This window comes from Tetrao urogallus (genome assembly GCF_951394365.1).
Source record: "Tetrao urogallus genome assembly, chromosome: 2".
In the NCBI taxonomy this organism is placed as follows: Eukaryota; Metazoa; Chordata; class Aves; order Galliformes; family Phasianidae; genus Tetrao; species Tetrao urogallus.
In genome coordinates this window covers 40,963,153-40,985,478 of record NC_136814.1, presented here as the reverse complement: position 1 = coordinate 40,985,478, position 22,326 = coordinate 40,963,153, and the positions used below count along the sequence as shown (strand labels likewise).

At 36.2% G+C, this 22,326-nt stretch overlaps 1 protein-coding gene across 1 annotated transcript in view; it reads left to right on the top strand.

Moving 5' to 3' along the window:
* Window positions 1–22,326, top strand: part of SMOC2 (SPARC related modular calcium binding 2) — a gene marked incomplete at both ends in the record, with an annotated part of 130,648 nt that overhangs the window by 66,227 nt on the left and 42,095 nt on the right. The window contains 2 exons of the mRNA XM_079550602.1: window positions 1,435–1,518; window positions 2,326–2,400. Coding sequence (XP_079406728.1) covers window positions 1,435–1,518; window positions 2,326–2,400 — 159 coding nt within the window. The remainder of the gene's footprint in view (window positions 1–1,434; window positions 1,519–2,325; window positions 2,401–22,326) is intronic.

The window sequence follows — 22,326 nt, the reverse complement described above, 5'->3', positions numbered from 1 at the left end:
CGGTAATATTTACCACCCAAAACTGCTCTCTAAAAATCTGGAGATTTTCTGAATCTCACATGCTGATTGATTATCTAAATGCATATCTTTATTTCCAAAACACTGGGATGTTCAATGGCCTCTCTGAAATTAATTGATGATCTTATTCCAGCACCCAGCAGATACCATAGAAATGCCAGCAAAACTAATGGGAGGTTATGGTCTGTGATATCATTAGGGCAAATTATCTTGTCATTGCATGGAACGGATGAACATTCTTTCGTTAAAATAGTCTCCTTATGCTTTAGTTAAAACATTTTGCAATTAAGATAAGTTCCTATTTCTCCTGCTTTACTTGTGAAAAGTATTGAAGTATTGAGGTATTGAGGGTAGTGTTCCATGTCTCTAAGTTTGGTTTTATGTGCACATTGGTATTTACATTGCATCTGTATTTGTTATGAATTAGCCTCGAGATAAGAAGGTCAGAGAGCTTCTAAACTCTCCATCAAAAGAAAGTTCCACAATTACCTTCATTTAGAATTAGATTAGATTAGATTTAGATTTAGAGAATCTAGAGAATCTAGAGATTCTTCATCTCTAAAAATTCTGCTGGTCCAGTTGTGAAACTGTGAAATTCTCATAATACCCTTGTGTGAAAGATGCCATTTGCTGAGGGGTACCTTGATCTCGGAGTTAGCTCCTTTTTATGAGAAAATAGGTGCTGTGAAGTTCTGCTAACTTGCATTTACTCAATGTCTGTAGTAATTTCAAAGTAATTTCAAATGACAAAAACATGGCGTAAAGATTTTAAACTGGTAAAGATTTTAAACTGCTAATTTAAAACTTTCTCATAGTGAAATTTCATTTTCCAGCACTGCTTCCACTGTATTTTACTGAGGTGAAGATTATCCACACACTCCTACAATTTCTGTAAATTTTCATCCCTCTTGTTTTGCAGTAATGGTTGATTGTGGACTAATGGAGATAGCTGGCTAAAGGATAAGAATGATGCAAGCAATGTTCTGTTTCTTTAATCTATGAATCTTGCTTCATTTTAAGGTTTCAACATGTCTGCAACCACTTGTTCATCTCAGGCTGCTTTTGCTTTCACAGGGCTTACCCCTTTTATACATTTACTCGATTACGTCCTCAGAAATGCTAATTTTTCAATTATAATTTATAGGAATCCATGTGCATCATTAAAAATGAAGAATTATTATCTGGAAAGCAACCTGGTCACTTCATGCCTTATCAAAGACCCTGCAATCAGTTTATCAGTCATAACCTTAAGATCTATCCATTTATGGCAGATGTAGCCTGCAGATGTAATGTATCTGTGCTATGCAGTTCATGCTAATAATGCTTAAATTTGTTTGTTTACCGGCCGGGGCTATGTGCAAATCATTAGCATCAATCATGTATGTACACTTATTTAGCTTACTCTCATAATTGTAGTCTCCTTGCAAATCTTTTCCATTCTGAATTCAGATGATGCCTCAGCTCCTGCGCTGGAAACTCAGCCTCAAGGTGATGAAGAAGGTAAGTGTCAATAGGAATTTAACAGTGTGATATTATCTAATGCAGTATGAACAGCATCAAATTCTACCTTAGAACTTTGGTAACTGTGATAGCTGATTAGACTTCCTGAAGTGAAAAGAAATTAAAAACATACCTTTTTGGGAATAAGTGAAAAAAAAAAAAAAAAAAAACACAGTGAATTTGATGGAGTAGTTCAGAGGTGACACTTCAACTGTGGGTTCCTGACATAGCAAATTTGCTACCAGTACTCAGGGCACAGACAGGTTTTAAACTTGAGCCACAGTGCAAATTGAAACTTAATAGCCAAACAAGGATGCTAAAAGCCTGAATGCTACCCTCAGCATATCGTGTAGCAATATGAGGTTGGTGGTTGGTGTTTTGTCAGGCTTATTTGCATCTGTGGAAATTCAGTGCTCTGTGAATGGAAAGCTCAAGGCCCATATGCAGTGATAGTCGTGTATTGTGACTATCTTAGCATTCAGCGTAAGTCTCTGATCAGAACCTGATCTAAAGTCATTACATATTTTGGGTCTGCACTGGGTTATTTTTATTCTGTTTAAATATGATTTTATTCTTCAAGTATGTATTTTAACCTTTGTTATAAATGGAATCAGAAAAACTATTTGTGCCTTTCTGTGACTAAAGATTTTACCTATTCAAATGCAGACCAGTGTACCCTTTTTTCTTCTTCTTAGTATCCATGTATCTTTAAAATGGAACATGTATTATATAGCTGCTGGTAACTTTTAGAAAGCTGGAACATTTACAAATTTTTTTTTCTTTTTTTTTTCTTTTTTTTCTTCTTAGATATAGCTTCTCGTTATCCTACATTATGGACTGAGCAAGTAAAGAGCAGACAAAACAAAACCAATAAAAGCTCAGGTAAGAAGCTGTTGTGTCATTATTTTGCCTGTGGAGGCATGCACTGAACCTTGCTTAAACTGCAGTTAACTAAGTGAAATGCTTTTTTTAGTCATTCTGCTTCTGCCTTTATCATATGATAGTGAATTAATGATTTGCCTTCTGATGATTTTGTTGCCTCGTGGGATCCATTGATTTGTATAGAAACAATTGTGCAGGTTTTACTAAGTATAAACTGCCAGTACTCTACTTAAGTCTCTGGCTCATACCTATATGCATTTGTGAGCACATCTGACATTTCTCTTCCTCTTGAATTCTCTGTCTCTTTGTTACCCACTTCTATTTTTTTCTGGTTTTGGTTTTTTTTCCCCTTTTTTGGTGATGTGCAGCAAGAAGGTACTTGGAAAAGAACAATGGGATTTACGTGTATTTGGTACTAAAACTTTAGGAGGCAAACCTGAAAAGAAGAAAACTCCCATCAGAAACTAACTGTCAATTAACAGGAAATTGGAAGGACAGTGTTACCTCTTTTTTAATTAAATCGGTTATCTGTTAGTTGCAAGATTGCCAATTTAGACTGGATTAATTATGTTGACTTTTAAAATAATTGTTAAATTCTTGTTTGACTTTTTTTCACCACTGCACAAGGAATGTCGAAGTCTTAAGACTGAAATCTCTGAAATATTCAGACACTCTCTTTGCTTTGGTGGGTTTGGAGTAATGGTGCCGACCTCACTGTTTCCTCCTTCAGTGGGATAATCTTTAGAGAACCTTACTGAGTTTCCTTGTTTCTTTTTCTCTAGAGGAAAAAGCGTTAGTTTGACAGGGAACATTAATGATACAGACCATTACTCAGTAAATCACACAAAAGCACATTTCAAATCAAGTGGAAATTGAGGCTATGATTTACCTTAAGTACTGTGCTTAAGTATTTTACTGAATTGAGGCCCAAAGGAATTTAAAAAGACATGCCATCACGGTTGGAAAAGCATATTCTTACCTACAAACTCCATTATTAAGCTGTTTTTAACATCAAGGCAACAGTTATTAATGCTTTTTCCTCTCCTTGATGCACCAGTAGGCACTTGGGGAAAGGACCATAAGCAGTTACTAGAGAAGAGAAGCAAACACTTTCCATGCTGAGGATTTATTCTGTCATTTCCTTAGCCAATGTCAGCAAGAATAGAAATGCTTCAGTATTTCTCAGTGTTAAATCTGTATAAAAATATGTCACTTACAGAAGTGTTTATTTCACTTTTACAGTGCTAGATTTACTAGTGAGATCTAAAGCTTAAAGTTTTTGAGTTTTGCAGTGCTGCTGCAGGAAGTGAAAGCTTAAACATATGCACAGAAAATTAGGGAGACATCAAAGAAAATATTGATTTGTAACTGGGAATTTGTCTCCTGCAGTCTTTCTGAAGACATTATTTGCAAAAGAAGAGAGACTGGCAGTCTCTCTTTCTATTGTATAGTCTGTCTGTATTGTGATAACTGGCCAGTGGTGCGTGGAAGGAGCATGCAGCTTTTTATTTAATTTTGTGAAGTAATGGAGTAAATAGTGTTTTTTGTTACTTGGATTTTGCTACAGACCATCATTTTCAAGGCTTTCAAAATCTGTTACAAGTTTTAATTAATTAGCCCCAGAGGGCTTGATCCAACTGGAGTTTCATTTTCAAAACATCACCTGGGAAAACACAGGAGTGCACATACAGAAATGTAGCACAGACTGACTGCAAATATGATTGACAACATTTAGTATAATATCTACATGAAGACCGCAAAGTAGGAAATTGAAAAATCCTGGTCTTGTTTAATGTAAACTGCAAATTTTTATCACTGCGTATACCAAACTCTTTCTTGCATTGTCTGCCCTTACATTTTGAATCTGTTGGCAAAGTCTGCCAGTGGAATTGACAGATGTGATAGAGGGACATTCTCACAGTTGAATGCAGTTTTTATTACTCTCTCATCAGACTGCTTTAAAGCACTTGTACATATGAGTTTTCTCACATGGAAACTATGTTGGTTGTCAGTGAGGTTTCTGTTTTGCTAGATTGTTTTGTTTTGTTTCTCAGAGGCAATTGTTCCAGTGGGATCCCTGTGTGCTGATCATTCCCTGAAAGTCATCTTCTCACAGGGGACCAAGGTTCCACACTCCAGTACTCACATACATTCATTCCAAAGTGAACCTGGCTAATATCTTTGGGCTGTGTCTATCTGAGCAAAATTCAGTTCTGAAGTTAAACAGTCTGCATTTAAAAAAAAAAAAAAAAAAGTGGCAGTGGAAATTAATATAAGAGTTTGTGTGTGTGCCCAATCATATCAATTCTCAGAGCCATTCCTCTCTAAGCACAGGAAAACGAGTAGCTTACAGACAGGAAAATGAGTAACCATTCAGTGACTTTGTATTTATTCTCATTTATTGTTGCATTTTCCAGATGTTGCTTTTAGCATTGACTCAACTGAAATTATATGCAGTTGAAGATGTGTGAGCTAGGAAGAAAAAAATAAGATCTGTTGCACATTCCCAGTTAAAAATATATTACAAATTAATTAGAAGTTTTTGTAGAAATTTGCATTACATTCATTTTGCAATGTGAATGTTTGAGATATTAAGCCAGTTATAACAGAAGAAAATAAAAATGGATATCATAAACACTCAGAAAAGAGCACAGGGAAGAGCTAGTTGCTCTCTTTTTCCAGTTGGGATTCTTAGCAAGTTGTGTGTTGGCCTGCAGAAGCCTGGCCAGTATTTCATTCTCAAATTTGCTTGTATTGAGCACTAGAGGGGAAGGTGAGGACTTTAGAACAAAATATACACATATAACCAAAATGTCCTACTGACTCTATATGCAATACGCTAGTACTGAACACATGGAAACTTAGTTAACTAAGTATATAAAGTTGACTTGCATAAGTAAATAGCCTGAATAGGACTGGCTCCTTCAAGGCAAACTGCAGATTACATGTTGAAAACAAAGTATTTTTTTCCCTGTTATCACCTCATTTCAGACTTAAGCTTATTTCCCTGCAACAGTTGGTGAGGTATCAGCCACACAAAAAGCAGGACTTGCATTCCCGAACTGGTTTGTAAAAACAGACATTAGCCGTAGCTGGAGAAAGGAAGAGCATGAAAATAAGATGCTGAAATGCATGCATCTAGTGTCTTTTCATATGTCCTAGGGATATGGAAGGTAAAACAGCCTACTAGAAGTCAGTGCTCTTCTGGCACTTACATTTGGAATGACATGTTGAACCCTGTGTACCTGAATTCAAACCAAGAGAGGTAAGCAGATGCAGGAACACTGATTCAAAATAAGTCTTCAAACATATAATTTTATTAATAAGTCCTTGAACTATGACAGTGGAAGCACCATTTTAGTCCATTTTAGATGGACTCCATGTCTGCAGGCGGTCTTTGCCAAGCATTGAACAAGTTCAAACCCAGATATTATTATGTGAACTTTATAGTTCAGCTCATCTGGAGGTCAGACATCTTAATCTTCTACACAAGACTAACATTTTTTACTGAAGCCTAAATGTTTTGTGATGGCTACTCATCTGCCTTCTGCATTTGCTGAAAACTGTGGGTGTTGGATGATATCTGCTGGTAGAATATTTGTTGTTTGGTCTGTTATCTCAGAAAGTTGCTCACAGAAGATAGAGAAAAACATTTGAGGCAGTTGAGTAAGAAAACGTGATACAAACGAGGCGGACTGGAAACTTTCAGGTCAACAGTATTATGATTATGGCCTCACTTTCTGTTTTTTTTTTTTTTTTTTTTGCTAACTCAGTAAGTGTTCTCTTGAGAGTTTTTGAATGAACACAATTATTTGGAGTGAATTATAATTAGAAATTTATATTTCACTTTAAAACCAGGATTGTTAAGACTGTTGGGAATGGAGAAGTGAGACACTGTCACTTCTTACTGTATCCCTTATTGTTTTATTTTTAAATATTTTGAAGTCTAGGAAGTAGTTCTTTATTTTTACAGTCTTTAATGAAATCCTCATCTTGATTTAGCTATTACACAAAGAGAAAGTGGTATTGTTATTCTTCATTCTCTTCACCTGTGAAGAAAAATACTCTTCGTCCTCTTCTAGGCCCCCTTTGCTTTGTTTTGTTTTTCCTTTATTTTTTTTTTTTTTCTCTAACTCCTAAATTAGTAAAGGAAAATAAGTATTTTGTTTCTGCTCTTTCAGCCTGTTCCAAAAAGATAAACCTCTCCAGATATCCCTGCACTGCTTATGTATAATGAGACATTCTTAATTTCCAGGCTGCTGGATTATACTTACAATAGTACTATCTTATCTTTAATAATCCTTTTTACAAGTGTTTTCATTTATCTTTATTTTAATTTTATGTATTAGTTCAAAACCTTTATAAACATCATGTTCTGGCATTTTCAGTTTTTCCTCCCACCACAGAGGAAGATACTCCCATCCTTAACCATTAAAATTTGAGTTCTGTTTTATATCCAGTTGATGTTCATTATGCTCAGGATGTTCCAGGGTTTTATTGGACCCCCATTGCAGGAGGAGGGGGCTGGGGGGTAGAGATCTGCTTTATGTAAGGTTGATAATTTTTATTTTACTGCTTGTGTTAAAATTTGATGCCAAGAGATACTAATCTTTCCTATTTTTAATTATATCATATTACTTTCTGCAGAAAATAAATTAAATTGTTTTACTTTTTAGATACACACTCCCCCATCTAACTACAGCTTTCAACAGTTTACCAAACATCAGACTGCAGAAGCATAAAAACATCAATAAACTTCATAAATCCAAAATTGGATGTTAGGCTAACAGTTGGTATTTTAACAACAGTGGTTAGAAAATAATAATCACGTAAATCATATTTATGCTGAGAAACACATTGTATTAGATCCTATCTGAAGACACAGTGTTTCTGGGAAATTGATAAATCTTCCAGCCTTGAGAGTCTGGATTTGTCTTTGGCTAAGCAATGATTTCTGGACATTATATATAAGGTAATCCTTCAAGTGGCTTCCAAACTTTGCAGACAGCTGAAAGACCAAACTAGTCAACAGCAAAAGCTGCAGGATTTCCATCATTGTTCCAATAATTGGATAATTAAGAGAAAATGCTCATGCTGAATTTAGAGATGCCTTTCCTTCTCTGCCTTCCCATAGCCGAGAAGCAATCTAAGAATGTAGAAAGTTTAGCATATCGATATGCTGGAGGCAAAGATTTTTTTATTTCCATGCCCTTTCTTTGGCAAGAGGTCTGGGCCAACTATGAGCACATAGAATTAGGCACCTAAACCTACTACAATCTGAACGATTGCCCTCTTTCTGAAACGAAGAATCCAGTACTACTCTTGAAATTAAATCAGTACTACCAAATGGAAGAGATACATGCAATGTCAGGGTAGCCTTGAGATTCATCTTCTCAAAATGTCAGTAAACTTGTGGTTACGCTCTTGAGCAAGAGTAAAAAACCTGTTTTGAATAGAGATAGTACAGAATGTTATTCTAGCAGTCCTATTATATCCATGGAACTCTGCCACATTTTGCAAGGCTAAGAACTCTGTATGTATTTGTCTGTGAGCTGATAAAAATTATCAAAAATGTTAACGTTTTAGAAAAACAAAATTCTAAGTTTCACTGTTAAATTTAATCGGAATGATTCAGTATTCTGGCAAGATTTTTCTAGTTTTAAAGGACAAATTAGACTGTTCTGAGGATAGTAATTTTATCTTTATTTCACAAGGGTCAGTCAAATGATCAACTGCCCATCCTCCTATTAACTGAGTAAAAATATTTTAAAAAGCCCAAAACAGTCATGACAAGATATGCATTTTTTAAATCACTTATGTGAATGTACAATTGTGCTGAGTACTCTGTACAAAAGAATTCTTAACTGCTGTTAATGGGAGAACTGGTCACCGTGTAACATCAACCAGCCCTGCTGGTTGGAATTCAGATTTCCTTACATCTACATTTCTGAAAAGGCTGAATTCATTTCTGGATGTTCTGTTATAGACCAAGTTATGAGCAGTTACATTGGTTTAAATTTGGAAGGATTTTTAGTGAGATGGTATTTCATATATAACTTCCAAATGTCTTTGCTGAGCCAAGCAACTCTGAACAAAATTCCTGAGAACTTTGATAGCTCATGATACAGCTAATGAATTGCTTAATTCATTATTTTCTTTTTGCTTAATTATTTGCTTAATTATTTTCGAAATAAATTATAGGCTTTTTCCTTTTACAATGCTTGAAAAGATATTGTGTATCTTCATCAATAATGCTAGCATTTTCCATTTGGTATAAAAGCAAGAATAATTCAGCTTCTACAGGTACTTTATTGGGAGTAGTGGAATTCACTCCAAAACCTGTGTGCTGGCCATGCATTTTTGGCGCAGCTATTGCACCAACCCAAGCCTCTACTGCAGCATCTGGTTTTATGGGCTGTTGAGGTCCCTGGTTGATGTCGTCATTCACCGATCCTTTCCCCTTAATGCCTGTCCTTAATGCAATACATTGGCTTTTCTGTTTGTGACTAGTTTAGAGTCTCCTTTCTATGAGAAGTCACACCAGGAGTCATATTTGGCATAAGGTAACTTGTTCCAGCCAAATTGCATTATTAAAGTACACAAAATCACTTTGAGATCTTTTCATCTGTAAGATGCTATATATGTGTAAGTATGTATTCCTACTGGCCTGCTTCCCTCTTCATTCCACTCTGTCCATCATGCTCTGTCCTCTCTCATAACAGCCTGTTCCAGATGTATGCTAGACACTGTGTTTTCCCTGCACTCTGTACTGCTGAGAAATAACATTAACTATTCTTGCCATAATGCACTGGATTTCTGTGTTAGTGAAGGAAAAGCAGTGGTTCAAGAGACAGATCACTGTTTTTCATTAAAGCTATTTTTAATACCTGTTTTAGTTTAAGAATGGCAGGCCAAGTATCTGCATTCAACCACTAATAAAACTATGTTTAAATAAGATTAAGGCTGTAAATTAGATTTCAGATTTTAAATTCTCTTGGTACATTACAAAACACAAGAGAAAAGAGATACTAAGCCAAATATATTAAACTAGTTGAATACAGAAAGAATGTGAATTCTTAGGGAGCTCTTCCCAATAAGGTGTACATTTTGAGCTAAAAACTTGCATTTTCACAGTGAAAATTCAAGCAAACAGCAAAAACATGCCTTCAAAGATCTGAATAATTACGTCACAAAACTCAAAATTGTGACTTTGAACTGTTCATTGTAATGACTCGTGGCAGCTGTAATTTTGAAATTTCATGACTTCCTTTTTCTTAGTTGGGACTTGTGTCCGCAGGCTGGCTACACATACAGAGTATAATAGTCTCCCATTTTAAAAAATGCACTTACCTCAGAGAAGTTATATGCATTTTGGATCATGTTGTTCCCTGGGAAGTTCCATGTAAAGAAATAATGTTTTGTTATGGGTTTTTGTTCTCATTAAAAATCACTTGCTGTTGTTGTTGTTTTGTTATGAAAAGGAAACACTTATAATGGAAAACATTTTTTCATTTAAAGACCCGATTTTCCACCAAGCAATCACAATGAAATTTTTCAACCAACCCGATTACGGTCATAATAGGCTATGAAAAGATTATATTATCACTGATTAAACAGTGTGTTGTTCCATTGTTTTGCAGTGAGATCTTACTGTTACTTAAAATTACAATTTCTACTGTCTTTAAGTGAGTCAAGACCTTCCATCAAAATGGAAGGACTTTTATTGTCATCTGTTTTGATCTTAAATATAGTTTTTGTTTGATAAGAACACATTATAAATACTAGAAACTTCAAATCTTTATGTTTTAAAGTGTTATCAGAGTCCATTTGGACATGGCCCTGTATTTGTATTACAACACTCATTTAGAAACAAAGCCAAGAGGTTTCCTTTCCCTGCTAGCGTGAGTTAGGGACTCTGGCCTTTTCTGGAAGAGCTGGTGTTGTTGTGCAAGCAAATAAGGTGACTGAATAGATGACTTCCTGACTTTTTCCACTCACCTCATCAAGCTTCCACTGGCATTCCTCCCCTGACTGCAGTGGTTTCATTATGTGTCTTACTCAGAGTGAAAAGAGGCTTTTGTGACCACTGAAGCCAAACTAGCCTGTCCTGTGGTCAATTGCTGTAACACCAAGCAGTTTAGTTCAAGGTGGTATGCGTGACTAGTTTGGAAATAACTGTTTCATCCCTCCTCATTTTTTTCATCCTAAGCCCCATTTGCACTGAGGCAGCCATATAACTCCACGTAGTTAGCTTCTCTTAGCGTATATCTTTTATAGTATTCCAGTCCACTGAGGTACGCATAAAGGATTTTGTTTTATTCTGTAGGGTGCTTCGGTGTGTACATGACTGCTGGTGACCTGTAATGGCATTGAAATATTTCCTAGTGTCTATAGTTAGATTAGGGCAAAATACTGGTTGGTATTTGGCCTGGATGCAGAGGAGTATAAAGTTAAATTAAATTCTCTTGTGCCCCCAGATGAGAGATACAGTTTTGACAAGAAAATAGAAAATAGTTTCGGGTTTCAAGATGAGTTCAGTTTCAGTCATAGGTTGAGGGTCTGCAGTGCTCCCTCTCCATCACTAGGCTGAATCTTCAGGTCTGTATTGAGGCAAACTCCTACTGATATAGGGAACAAGGGTTTTTCCTATCTGATACTGTCTCCTTGTCATTTTGTAAATTCACCTACAGAATCCATTAAAATAGAGACTCCTAACAGGGGCAAAGGTGTGATTAGTTGTAGGGCTTCACGTCTGTCACACTTTGTAATCATGTAGTTCATCCTGCTTTCACAACAGCACTGTGCCTAGTTATTCCGGCTGAGAAGAAGCTGTTTACTTAAATAATTAGTTTGCAAGAAAGTAGGCAAGAAGCTTCTGATCCTGGTCATTTACTCTCTTGGTTCCCCTAATCTCTGACCATGTGCATAAAGTAATAATCTTGATAGACCTTACTGGCCTGAACAAGCTAAAGAGAGAATCTTTGTTCTCATTGCTCTTCTGTTTGGCAGGTTAAGCCCTTCCTAGATTAAGAGCTTTATGCAGTTTCTAATCAGGTTTTAAAACAAAGCATTTTAGTATCATTGCTAATAATTTTTAGTGTTTTTAAGGTGATTCAACAGGGAAACAGCAAACCAAAAATATTATTATAAATGGCAGTGGTTTGAAAGGTCAGTTTTCTCCCTCTCCCTACCAAACTATCCTTCTAAGGATAAAATGGTGACTTCTAATGTAGTCATGCATCCTGTAGTTCATCCCTTAAACTAAACAGTTCAATATTATAATAGCAAATTATTGTAGGAAGAGACAGTTTAGTTTTAACGGGCATGAAGCTTTCTTTTACTCAGAGAAGTATATACAGGAGTGAATCCACAGCAGTTTGAAAGGTAAACAGTGAGTAGAGAAGGGAATCAGTTTTGGATTTTTTTTTTTAAATTTGTTCATTTAGTTTTCTTTTATTTTTCCTCTAAATTTAGACGCTAATGGTAGGGGTCTGGTGATACTATTATTCCATATCTTGGAAACAGTGCATACTCATTTCTCTAAGCAGCTTGCATATGGTATATCAGTCTGCTGAATCCGTGATAAAAGGATGGTCCACCCCAAACCTGTTGCTATTGCATAGCTGGAATTCCTCTTGACATTAATGCATGTTCTGTCGGCATAAGGGCTCACATAGTCCACTTCTATTGCTAGATGAAAGGGTGAACATTGGTGTTTTCTCTTTATTACCTTTCTGTACAAATATATTCTCTCAAGATGAGATGATGTTTTTTGGCATGTGCAAGTCAGAAATAGCTTTTTGCATGCTGGAGAAAACTTTGTTAAAGGTATTTTGATTTTCTTTAAATTAAAAAGTCTTAATCTGGTAAAGAATACTGATTAGTTGCTGCCAACACTAGCCTGAGTGGAGGTAACCAGATGAGACTTGTGGTGGCCTGTCTAGTTCCATATTTCTAGAGAGAGACGTAAGATTAACAACAGTTAGTAATTGTCATCATGTTAGCACCCAGGAGCCAAACAAGAATGGAATTTTGTAGTGTTAGTTGTACGTAATTTACTCATCACATAGGATATGTAGAAAAACCTCACAAATCTGGCAATGGTGCAGTGAGGAGCTATACTGGTGCCCAGTTGTGCAGAGACTCACTATTGGTCCTGTGCCTCTGATCCTCAGTGGACGGTGCTTAATGTTAGCTACATGGATTTCATATAGCAACAAACGTGTGAAGGGTTCATGATATTTCTGATTTGTTGAATCTCCTAACAGTGCTGCATATATAGTGTCACATAACTAACAACAGTGCTAGCCTCAAAGACGTCATTGTGCAATTACTTTTTCAATATTGTTGTCAAAATGAGCCTACGTGCCTTTTATATGGAATTTTCCCCCATTGTTTAAAACACTTTTTCCCTTATTAGAATTGAGTAGGAAAGCTTGTGAGTCAGAATGTTGTCTCTAAGCTTATCTGTTTTCATATCTGCCTTTATTGGAGCCTTGTGCACTTTTTCATAGTCTTTGTTATCTCTAGCATAATAAATTTTCCTCATTGTTTGTTGCACAAACAGAATTCACTATTCCATTTCTAGTCCTTTATTTTTTAGTCTGCTTTTTTCTTCTGCTAGTACCTGATCTTCACTGTGAGTTTCTCCATGTTTTACCCAGGCATCACTCTTCAGTCTCAAATGCTGCTGTTTTAGGGTTTTCCTGCAAAACAGATTTATTATCTTTCCATTCTTCCAACTTCTCTTTTTGACTGTTACTGCCAAAGGCAAGATTGGACACCATGGAATAAAGACTGTGGATCATACTATGAATCTGTAGTCTGTATTCTGAAAATGCAGTGACTCCAAAAACAAACTGGCAGTTCTTAGGAAAAATAACCTGAACATTTTGACTGATGGAGGAGGTACTTTGACTCCTAGAAGGAATAAGCATAGGAAGGTGTCATTGCCTATCTATGCAGGATTTCAAAGATCCCATCAGGGATGCCTTATTCAGTTACGGTATCCATACTGCAAGATACTGAATGATACCAAACAAGGGGAGAGACTAGAGCTAGTAGAGTACACGCTTAACTTTAATCCAGCGCTTTTCTCGGTTTCCACGATTAAGGCTGTGAGGTTTTATTGTTGTTGTTGTTTTATTTGTTTGTTGTGGGAGGAATCATCAGTTTTTCAAATAAAGGATGCTGCAAGTGTCATAACATCAACACTGTTGGCCTGAATGACCAGTGCATTCCTGGCCTATATTCTGCGCCAATTTTATTTCCTCAGGATGTTGCTGTGGAGACTTGAGCAGCCTACAAAGTACTGTATGCGAAAGCATCTGACGTCAGCTACTACAGAGAGACAATGTGGTTTGATTGCTTACATTAATGGCAGCTAGCCAGCAGCTCTGGGGCTCTAACCCAGGCTCTGCTTCTCAGGGAGCTGCAGCAGCCTGGACAGATCAGTGCAAGCAGAAGCAAAGTTTTTAACACAGAGGTGACTGAGATAATGTCTAGTGCAGATCAGTCAAATGCAATCAGGAGCTTTACAAACTTATATAGTATAGGAGGTGGAAATGAATAAAAATGTTTTGCATTGACCAGTAGAAGTAGTAGCACTTCTACAAAAGAAAAGACGCAACCTACCCCTTCCTCTCAGTTTTAGTTTTGTGTCTAGATTCCTTGCCTTTTTTTCTGTTTGTTGGTTTCTTTGATACTATCATTTAAATCACAGTTACTGGGTTTTCACTCTTGCCATGCAACTGATTTGCAACTTCTGAAGTTCCTCCCTGTCTTTCTGTAAACTCTACCTACCACTGTGTGGTTGGGATAAACATATATGTAGAACTTATATAAGCAAAAAGTGCATGCCCATGACTTTGATCTCCATGTAAATGCTTATCTGTATTATTCTTATGTAAATGAGCCTACATATATGTAGCAAAATTTCTAGTATGTGTTGATTACAATGGAATTTTACTGTAGTTATTCTCAACAGTGGCTCAAGGAAAACAGGTTTGTAAATACACAGGCTTGTCCACTCTACATTTGTCTATGCTTTATTTCTAGTGATTGATGAAAATAGTTCTACTAATGGCTGTTTTGACTCCATTAATTGTGTCAGTGGTTGATTGGTTTGTCCCAGAGTGCTTTATAACAATGGATAGATTTAATTAGCAACAGCTTCAGCTGCAGCAGCTCCACAGCCTCTTGTGAGAGTCGTGCACTATGCTTCATTTAGCATTATTTTCAAACCATCAAGTAACCTTTAAACTTCCCAAATTAAAAAAGAATACAAAGCATACAATATATAATACGTAGAAAGAATGGCAGAACTATCCTCCCATAAGCTATAATAAAAACGTTTCCTTATTAGGTGACTGAATGCCAACATTGCCATTTCCTGTGATGCTGGTTATCTGGAAAAGTTAAATATTTAGAATCTGTTTTATTTGAACAGTTCTGCCAAAAACAGTCCTTTGGATTTTCTCTGTTTGTCATAGAGAGCTCCAAAATAAACAAGGCATGAGGTAGATGTGCATGTGTATATGGGGTGAATAGCTCTGAGAGGGATGGCAATATTTGTGGGAAACACGCTAAGAAAACATTTCAAAAAATAACTCTTTCTGAAATCTTTTTTTTACTCTCACACACAGTGAATTGTTGAGAAGTATTTGTGCAAGGCTTTTTCCATTGATACAAGTCACCTTTTCAGTAGGTTGAGCATTTCAAACTAATTTTCTTAGCTTTTAAAGTAACTGTGAGACACTGTGTTGTAAAGGATTAGGGATCATTAGTCACACTTTGAAAATTCTCATTTTAGTAGTTCAAAAAGCCTTAGACTTTGCCACTACATGTCTTTAAAATTGCTCTGAGTATGGTAGGGACTTGCTTTCTCTTGTTGATCCCATCTGTGTACAGTGGAATTGCTCCAGTTTGACAGGAGCAGAAATTGTGATGTGGGGTTTTCAATATGGTAAAGTGTTTTCTATCCTTCAAAAGCATAGGGGTGTTTCAAAATCACACTATATTTAGCATGATATAGACTTCAGATGGATATTTCTTTTTGAAGACAGAGATGAAAGTGGGGTGGAATTAGGATTTTTATTTTTAATTCACATTGCCCAATATGAATGTTTTTCTCCAAAGTTTGAAAGGAGAGCCAAGCCAAAGATTTGGCTTTGCTCTTGAAACCAGAGCACAAGCTGAGCCATTTAACCATGGCCATATGAGAAAAAAAGAAAGGAAAAAAAAAAAAGAATAAAGCTACCTAAAACTATATTAAAAAGTTTCTGGAGGTGGAAGAAATAGTATTAGATTATTCTTATTGGTTTTTATTCTTCTTTGGCACATCCTCTTTATTGCACACAAAACTTGGCCAAAAGCAGTAAACATTCTCTTCTATCAGAATCTTGTACTTCTGCTGCAGCTAACTTCCATTGTGCTATACAAATAACATGTTTTGCATATAACTTGCTGAGAGTCAAAGCAAGACTTGTACAGCAGATAATCTAACTTTGGATTTGTGTAGGGTTGAAGCAATGCAGTAACCTTTTGTATACGGTTTGTGTTCACTTTATTTGTTAGGTCTCAGACTGAGGATGAGGTAATGCATTCTGGGAGAAGTGCGATTCAGTGGATGATAGCACTTTACAAAACTTGCTTCTGATTCTCTCCAATGACATTTCTTTGTGCAACACAGTTCCTTTAAGTAGAGACATGAGTATTCTTATTTTCCACCTGCTTCCTGGCATCTCTGACAAAGTGAAAAAGAACAAGTCAGAATTAAAGTGGTCTGGTTTTGATTCATCTGTCATTGACTAGCTTTTAAGGGTGCAACTATATTTGCAATATTAATACAATTTTAAAATGCTTGGGCTTTTTTATCAGACAGATTTGAAAGGTATGTATCTGAGAGCCCTAGGGGTGAAATAATTCTGCTTAACCACAGAAGAGGCAGTGGGAGTGATAGTAGCATAAACGTTTGCTTTATGGCTGTCAAAGTTACACTCTCTGAAACACTGAGGAAGAAATGAGAATTTCCATTTCAACATCCTGTTTAATCTCTGTTTAGTTTCAGAGGGCCAAAGCATTACCATTTGTATTGCCCATCTAGCCTGCTATAAGCTAGCAGAGGTGCATTTTATATTTATGATTTTGTAAGCTACGCAGAGAATATGCAGAGAATATTTACAAAACGTAAAATAATATTCTCTTTCTAACTGACCACTTTGGATCACATTGCAATAAAACATCCATAAGTCATCCCAGATTCTACTGGCTTCAGTGGCAGTAGCCAGAGTTCATTTCCATGAGGCCTGTTGTCCTTACAGTGAAATCTGAGACAATATGATGGTCAATAGTCCCACCACACTTTGCCACTGAACAGCCCTACACTGGTGCTGAAGTGAGACAGTTACAGAGGGAGACACGTGGGCAGGCTGCAGAGTACATGAGCAGGTTACAGAGGGTGCACACACAAGGCAAGTCCCATGAGTGGGATTCCAGGAAGGTTTTGTATAGGTAGGGTTGTGGTCCTTCTTCTGTGGAGAAACTTTGGCAGAGCATGGCATTACTGGCTTGCTCATGGCTTCTCAGGGTCACCTAAGCAATCAGGTGCAGGAGGAGGCAACTTCTGTACCCCATTCACTTTGCACACAGGGTGTGCAGGCTGTTCCACGAACTGATGGTGCACCCACTTTGCAAACACCATATCCACAGGAAATGGTGCAATGGAACAAATTCATGAATTACGGAACAGCTATATGATTAAAAAACAAACAAACAAAAGTATTAAAAAGATTGCTTGTTTCTTATGTTAATCCTGTTTACATTGTAACATTAAGTCTATGTCCAGGGTAAGCCTCTGTGATGGGGTTGGAAATGAGCTGATACTTAGAAAATAGAGCATAGATGGAATGCGGCCATCTCAGGCTGGAGTTAGGCAATAAGACTGGAAAATACTGCTCAGTGCCAACAGAATTAGCAGTATAGACCAATGGCAGGAAAGTGACACAAACTGCAGCCAACTATGCCACTGAAAACCTCTGAAATTAAAATTGCTTAGGTGCCTAACATCTAGTAATCAAAGACAAACCCAGGCACTAATATAAGTGTCTCAATTTCCCAAATGATGAACAGAAGCAACTCCTGTTTCACTGAGTGGAAGTGGTTGGCTGATAAACATTCCTGCAAACTGAATTTAAGCACCCCTTTGCACATTTTGTGTTGTGATTTTTAATAGAGCTATTCAAACAAGTGCTTACCCTCAGCTCACCTGGCAAAGACTTTTGTTTTCACAACTCTATGGAAAAAGTGAACCAGCTTTGTTTTCACTTCAAGTATTTCTTAAAAATTGAGAGATTTTTCCACTGCCAGATGACTAACACTTACTGGTCAATATACTCATAAAGCAAGAATGGTAGCTTTACGCAACTTTGTTTAATGAACGAGCCTTCAGATTGCTATAGCAAACTGGCCAGCTAACCACTATGTTTGGGAAACATCAACAATTTTCATTTGCTGTAATTTTGGGTGGTGGATTTTTTGTTTGATTTGCAGTTTGAAAGCTTTGGTGCTGCTTTGCTTTGGAAGTGTGATGCAGTCATACTGAGCAATAATAGGAAGTGATGTTTCTTTTCTATGTCTGAGCTTAGAGCAAAACCAGGTTTCACCCCACTTGGCAAATGCTGCCAAGTTATATATATAACACAAGTTATATTCTTGCAGGGTGGTGCACTTTTTTGCACTGTGTCTTCTCTTATGTCTTCTCCAAATCATCAAGGTCAAGCAGGAGCACGTGAAGATAGTAATCCATCTTCTGTACAGCTTTGTATTTCAGTGAATATCCTCAATTCATTGAGCAAAAGGGACTGAGGGAACTTACCTCCTTAGAAAGCCCAAGGATTTTTCACTCTTCTTGTGAAACCTGGTGTTGCATGATTGATCACTGGCTTAAGAGGTTTCTTTGATTTGTACTAAAGTTCTCTCTAGAATCTAATGTGGAATGTAGCTTATAAACAATTCTTTGTTCAAATCTGTCTAAAGAGATTCACTTTACACACATATGCTATCATTCTCACACCCTACTGTTAAAGATTCAACCAAGATGTCCTACTCTTGGTTTCCTGCTCTCACATTTCATAGGTGTTTGACTAAGGATATTCAGGATATACATTTTGGCTGTAATGCAAAATGCATCTCTGAAAGATTTATAATCTAGTATATATTGACTTCATGTTTCTTTGTCATTTACCTACAGGAGGACTAAATGCTATCACTTAAACATTTAGAGCCAGATTTTGTTGTACATGTAGATGAAGACTAATTTCTCTGTAAGTTTTCGCCTAGTCACTGAATAGATCTCATACCATTAATTTATTTAAAGTAAATAAGTAAATAAGAATGCTAAAATTTAGAGTTAAATATTGTTTGAAAACAGATAGCTTATTTGTTCCCTTATAATTTATACAGTGCAGCGGGAAAATACAGTGAGGGAGAAGAAGTAGTATAAATGAATAACTAAAATAAGCAATTTCAATGAGCTATAATTCTTTTATAGGAAAAAAAATTTGAATACTTACTAAATACTTCTCATCTCTTTAACCAAGAAGTTGTACTAAAATTTAAAACAAACATAACAGGCAAACCAAACACAAAAACAGCAGGTTTCTGTGACAAAACAGTTCTTGTATTGTAGTTACGGCCTTTCTCACAGCGTTCCCAGCATTTGAAGTTTTAAGAAAAACTGTGATGGGGTGTGTGTAAAATGGAGGTGTACATTAAAAATTCCAGTGGGCCTACATGTTTAGAACTTTGATTAAAGCGTAAGTCATCATATTTTCATCTGAGAGCTTTGTTTTATGAGCACCCAACTTTTGTGTTTTGCTAGAGCCAGAATTTGTTAAATCTTGAGTTGACATAGTGTCACCTGACTACTCAAACATAGGGCAAAAGGGGAGATAATCCTGATGCTTTCAAGTAGATTGGAGTCACTGTGACTTTATTCTTTCTAGGTAAAGTTAAGTGGAAGCTCGTGTTTTCTGTTTTCTGGCTTTTTGTTTCTATGAGCTCAGTGAACTTCCAGATGATCCTCCTTATGTATTGCAGTGTCTTTGTGTATGAAGCCACATAAATAAATGAGAGCATCTGTTGGTGATTTATCTTTCTTTGTTCAGTGGAGTGAAGTACATAAATTAATGTACAGGGCTTTGTTGAAGCCATCAGCTTTTTTTTTGGCTACAATAATTGACTCAAACTCCGAAAGTGCAAAATAGTGATCAGCTGTAAATCGAGAGTAGTCTTCAAATACACAGAAGGGGCCTGAAATATTTGGTTCCCACAAGTTTTTGCAAACAAGAATAAGCATGAGTTGGAATGTTGCCAGCTTTTATCAGGCCTTGGGAACCCTCATGCTGATGAGTATCTGAACCTAATTTAAATCAAAACATGTTCTATCAGATAATTTAGTTTTACGATTTGGTTGCCATTTGGTGTTGGGACTAAATCTGAGTGTATGTTATGTTACCTGTTACTTCCAATCAGTCCTTGATCTATAAACAAATATTGGGCTTACCTGGAAACGTACATACCGTACATGAGGACATATTCAGCTGAGACCTGGTGTACTGTCCACTGAGTTTACCAGGTCACAGAAATGTTTCCCATTTGATAGGTTTATGAGTAATCTCTGTAAGAAGCTAGAAGCATGAGCATGTTCCTGCTTTCATTTTTATCACTGAATTACACTTAATTTCTGTTAGATATGAGTTTACTTAAAAATTAGGAGAGGATAAGTAGACAAATTCTCGTTGCAACAGTGCTTTTGAAGAATGATTACTGTGAGATGTTCACAATATGGCCATAAAGGATGAGAAAATAATATATACATAAAGGATATGAAGCTGGCATCTTAAACCCATTCATAACACTTCATGATAGTAAGTTAACTTACTTCCTTGCATGCTGTGTTCATAGTGGAACCAGATGTCAGGGATTATGAGTGACTAAATTGGCTGGCTACAGGTAAAGAACCTGTAAGTTTGTCTTGCGGGTGCATATTTGCTGGAAGTAGGAATAACAAAGCCATTGCTGTTATGGACTGTTTTGTTTTTCAGATTTGCATCCAGTCAATGTAAATTCTTCTTCAGGGAGAAAGAAGCTTGAATAGAAATTATCCCACTACCTACAGACTTTCTAAAGTGAATGTTTTATTCAGATGTGGAAGTATAATTTGATGTAGTGTAAGTGGAAATCCATTCGGTGAAACCTGAAGACCATAGAAACGATTTGAAAATATAAAAACACATTGTAATCAGTTTCCTCTGTGCCTGTTAACTTCACTAGTTCAGGAAGGGTTCATCCCAAGCAAAAGAATCAAATTCTTATTCCCAAGGGATGTGAATTGGTTTGAGGGGGTGCATGGTGTCAACTGGAGGATTATCAGACATACTAATTATTATGATTTTGAAATAAACTTCTACAGGAGTTGTGAGAATCAATATTTGAAGTGTTCTAAAAATGTACCTAAATTAGGCTAAATTAAGTAGGATTGCCTGATGATTTTGATAACATTTTGATTAGTAGAAATTGTCATAGCAGGTAAATCTCTGTATGCTGAAATTTGAACACAGATGTGTTTTGTCTGGACATCCTCTCATAGTCATGGAAGAACTGCCTCTAATATTATGCTGTGCTCCTCTAGAGTATGTGTATCACTTTTCAGAGTATTTTAGTTCACAGGTTTTTTGTTACTCCCTTTCTGTAGAAGATATTGAGCTTTGAGGTCTAATAAAAGACCCCTTAAGCCTGGAAAGCAGGCAGCCTAAATTGTCCTTTCATGGCCCATTACATTAATGAGAAAAGGAGGAAGAAAGAATCAGCTGAAAATATAGCTTTTTGGAATGAATTCTGTTTGTCATATACACATTGTGGGGTTAAGAAAATTGAAATAAAATATTTATGTATTGGCAGGAAATGTTAAAGTAGCAAGCAAATGCCTTTGTAATTTTCTGCAGATTTGGCAGAAAGAATATATATAATAAACATATAAATATAAATACATATTTTACATATATCATATATATTTTTTTTCTTAAATCTGTTTCTGCAGTGTATTCTGAAGAAACAAGCTGCCAAATCTGCAGAAAATTACAAAGGCATTTTCCTTATATATATAATTTATAATCATGACAATTCCGCATGCTGTGAGAAGCTGTGATATGACACAGCACAATAACTGCCAGAATTACTGAAAAAGGGGCTAAAACATCTCCTGTTACCAGACTAACGTGATTATTATATCTTACATAATATGGTGCTTGGTGTTTGCATATGCTACAGACAAAAGCACAGGTATGCCTGATGATTACTTTCCCAGAAAAGTTTCTTTTTCTTCACTCTAGGATATCACTTAGTAAACAAAAGTAAACACTTTAAATAACCCATCAGAGATTAACAAGTGTATTCTATCATAAATAACAATTCACAGCATCATATCCCATGTCATTTGAGGAATTTTCTGTTTATGAAATTAGCAAGATTCTTTAAAACGCAGATGTTTATTTTGAGGAAGGATTGGTCACTAGCAACAGGAAATGGCTCAAGATTTTATACAAAACATTAAACTTCTCTATATTCTTTGTAATTAGCTGGAGTATTTTTCCAGTTGACAGAAGGTGAAGCATTTCTTCTGGTTATTTGTAGTGGACAACAATGGCATCTTGAACCAGAACAGGAAAAGTATATTTAGTTACAAACATTTAAAGGGAAAAAGGGAAGAAGTTAAATATCAGCATGACATACATTCTATTTAAAGCACATTTTAAAACTCATTCTTTGTGGTGAAAAATAGTTTAACCACGTCTTCAAAAAAAAAAAACCAAAAAAACTTTTACAGGGCTCTTGTTTTAAAACTACGTAAAATATTCCTATTTTCTT